The sequence below is a fragment of the Sinocyclocheilus anshuiensis genome, unplaced genomic scaffold (assembly GCF_001515605.1).
Source record: "Sinocyclocheilus anshuiensis isolate Anshui unplaced genomic scaffold, SAMN03320099.WGS_v1.1 scaffold1280, whole genome shotgun sequence".
Classification (NCBI taxonomy): domain Eukaryota; kingdom Metazoa; phylum Chordata; class Actinopteri; order Cypriniformes; family Cyprinidae; genus Sinocyclocheilus; species Sinocyclocheilus anshuiensis.
The window spans coordinates 98012-101460 of NW_015546075.1; the positions used below are offsets into that span (position 1 = coordinate 98012).

Sequence of the window (3449 nt, forward strand, 5' to 3'; positions counted from 1 at the left end):
TTTATTTTTATTTTTATAATAAAAATAATAAAAAGTAGATAGTAAGAGATAGTGTTAGAGGGTCCAGTTATTATTATTTTTATAATAATTAAAAAGAAAACAAGTAGATAGAATAGAAAAAGAACAGAGAACGCTAGTGTTAGAGGGTCAAGTTTTTTTTTTATTAAAGAACTATAAATAAGATAGAATTGAAATAGAATAGAGAGTTCTAGTGATAAAAGGTCAAATGTAAATGGAAGAGATGTGTCTTAGACGTTTCTTGAAGATGGCTAAAGACTCAGCTGCTCGGATCAAGTTGGGCAGGTCATTCCACCAGCAGGGAACAGTTAAGGTAAAAGTCCGTGAAAGTGATTTTGTGCCTCTTTGGGATGGCACTACAAAGCACCGTTCACTTGCAAAACGCAAGCTTCTGGAGGGCACATAAGTCAGAAGTAGTGAATTTAGGTAAAATGGTGCAGATCCATTGGTTGTTTTGTAGGCAAACATCAATGCCATGAATTTTATGTGAGCAGCTATTGGTAGCCAGTGCAAGTTGATGAACAGAGGTGTGACACGAGTTATTTTCGGCTCGTTAAAAACTACTTTTGCTGCCGCATTCTTGATTAGTTACAGAGGTTTGATAGAAGTGGCTGGAAGACCTGCCGAGAGAGCGTTGCAATAATCCAGCCTGGACAAAAAAAGAGCTTGATCAAGGAGTTGTGTAGCATGTCCTGATAGAAAGGGCTTGGTCTTCCTAATGTTGTATAAGGCGAATCTGCAGGACCGGGCAGTTTTAGCAATGTGGTCTGTGAAATTCAGGATGGAATGAGAGGTAGAGTTGAGTGTCATCAGCATAGCAGTGATATGAAAAGCCATGTTTCTGAATGACAGAACCTAGTGATGCCATGTAGATAGAGAAGTGGTCCAAGAACTGAGCCCTGCGGCACCCCAGTAGCTAGATGTTGTAACTTGGACACCTCACCCTTCCAAGATACCTTGAAGGACCTATCTGAGAGGTAAGACTCGATTCACTGGAGTGCAGTTCCTGAGATGCCCTTTGCCATGAGGGTTGACAGGAGGATCTGGTGGTTAACTGTGTCAAAAGCACCGTGCTGGACAGATCCAGCAAGATAAGTATTGAAGATTTGGAAGCCGCTCTTGCCAGTCTTAGGGCTTCAGCAACCAAGAGCAGGGCAGTCTCGATTGAATGTCCAATTCTGAAGCCAGACTGGTTGCTGTCCAGAAGGTTGTTCTGTGTGAGAAAGCCTGAGACTTGGTTGAACCCAACTCGTTCAAGTGTTTTTACAATGAAAGTAAGAAGGGATATTGATTCGTAGTTTTCTAAAAGTGCTGGGTTAAGAGTGGGTTTTTTAAGTAGTGATCCAAGGTTGTTTATGATTAAGAGGTTATCCGACCTTGTTTAAATGCTGAGGGAAAGACCCCAGTGTTGAAGGGATGTGTTGATGTGAGTGAGTGCAGGTACAACTGAAGGAGAAATGGCTTGAAGGAGATGAGATGGAATAGGATCAAGCAGACAAGTAGTAGGATGATTGGAAAGGATGAGTTTGGAGACTTTCTGCCTCTGAGAGCACAGAGAAGGACATGAGCAAGTGTATGTTTGCTGGTAAGATGTGTTTGACAGTTTGTGATGTGGAGAATTTTTTTAAGCAAGGACACATTAAATTGGTCAAAAGTGACAGTAAAGACATTTATAACGGTACAAAATATTTCTATTTCAAATAAATGGATTCATCAAAGAATCCTGAAAAAAAAAAAGAATATATCAGTTTCCACAAAATTATTTGGCAGCACAGCTGTATAAGAAATTTTACTTGAGCACCAAATATCAGCATATTAGATTTATGAAGGATGATGTGGCACTGAAGACTGGAGTAATTGCTGCTGAAAATTCAGCTTTGCCATCACAGGAATACATTCTTAAAGGAAATAAAGTCAAATTAAAAACTGTTATTTTAAAATGTAAAAATAACTGTATTTTGATCAAACAAATAAAGCCCTTGTAAGCATAATAGACTTAATTTTTACATTCTTATAATTTTAAAAATTTTGCACATGCCAAACTTCAAACTTTTGAGTAATAGCATATAGATATATCATTAATTATTAATTAATTAATATTATTGTGTTTTTATGGAGTAACACCACATGACACTGTAAAACCTGAACTGAAAAGGCCAAATTATCAGATATTTAAAAGACTCATTAGCCCAAACACACAGTAATGATGGTCTGCATGGGCCCTCTCTTTGATATAATTTCCTGTATATATTTTTTCTGCTTGTTGGTTGAACCCCATAACAATGATTTGCTGGATTTTTTCCAAATACTTATAACAGTCTGTATATTACTATTGAGCACACCTGGTTTTCATATGTCTCCTCTTGGTAGCGGATGGGCACATCACTGGCATGGACGTACAGATAGATTTGGTGGTCACAGGCAATGCTCCAGCAGCACTGCTGTATAGCTGTAACACGCTTGAACTCCAAGTGGGCATCGCGACAATGCTCCCACTGCTGTCCCGCTGTCGAAAGGCTATAAACCCTCCCGTACACATCAACAGCCCACAGGAGGGAGCTCGGCATGATGCACCCTGCTGCAAGAGACAAAACACAGAGATCTGCAGATAAACAAACACCTCAGCATCAGTTTATGGCTACAAAAAGTGTTTAGAAGTATACAAGGACACAAAGTGAATTGCTCTCAAATGAAGCAGAATTTCCTGCCTACTCTTTTCTCTGCTTTGATAGCAGATCTGCAGTCAGCTGATTCTCATTAATGTTCCTCATGTTGCCAAAACAGTGCTGACCTGTTGACAACTGCTATTTTGTTGCCTTCTAAGCTATAACTGAAACCCATGATCTCAGCAATACATCAAAAAGCTCCAAATAAATCACAGACTACCCTTACAAAACACTACTGTGGTGGTACCATGTTTAAGCATGTTACAGTATGAGATTATAATGCCATGGTACTGAATGATTACTATATTTAAAGGGGTCATATGATGCGATTTCAATTTTTCCTTTCTCTTTGGAGTGTTACAAGCTCTTGGTGCATAAAGAAGATCTGTAAAGTTGCAAAGACTAAAGTCTCAAATCCAAAGAACTATTCTTTATAAAAGTTGTAGCGCTTGTTGTTTGTCATTTCTCCGATCACAAATACGGACATGGTTTTATGTTTACATGGCACGATGCAGATGCAATGCGTAAAAAGACAGTATATGTCATTATAATCCGTAATTATGTCCCCACTGGATGCAACAAATGCCTCCTTTATAATGGGGTTTTAATGTTTTTGTCTCGTAGCTCTGGCAGGACAGGGCATCACAATATGGTAACATTTACGTTACACGCTTGAGGTATTCGACCAATCACAACGCACTGGATAGCTGGCCAATCAGAGCACACCTCGCTTTTCAGACCGATGAGCTTTGTAAAAATCGACGC

The 3449-nt window shown here is 39.1% G+C and overlaps 1 protein-coding gene across 1 annotated transcript in view; it reads right to left on the reverse strand.

The window, feature by feature from the left end:
- LOC107699847 (tectonin beta-propeller repeat-containing protein 1-like) overlaps nucleotides 1–2497 on the reverse strand; it is a 15991-nt gene extending 13494 nt beyond the window's left edge. The window contains exon 1 of the mRNA XM_016501250.1: nucleotides 2419–2497. Within this exon, the coding sequence (XP_016356736.1) occupies nucleotides 2419–2497 (79 nt within the window). The remainder of the gene's footprint in view (nucleotides 1–2418) is intronic.
- Between the last annotated feature and the right edge of the window lie 952 nt (nucleotides 2498–3449).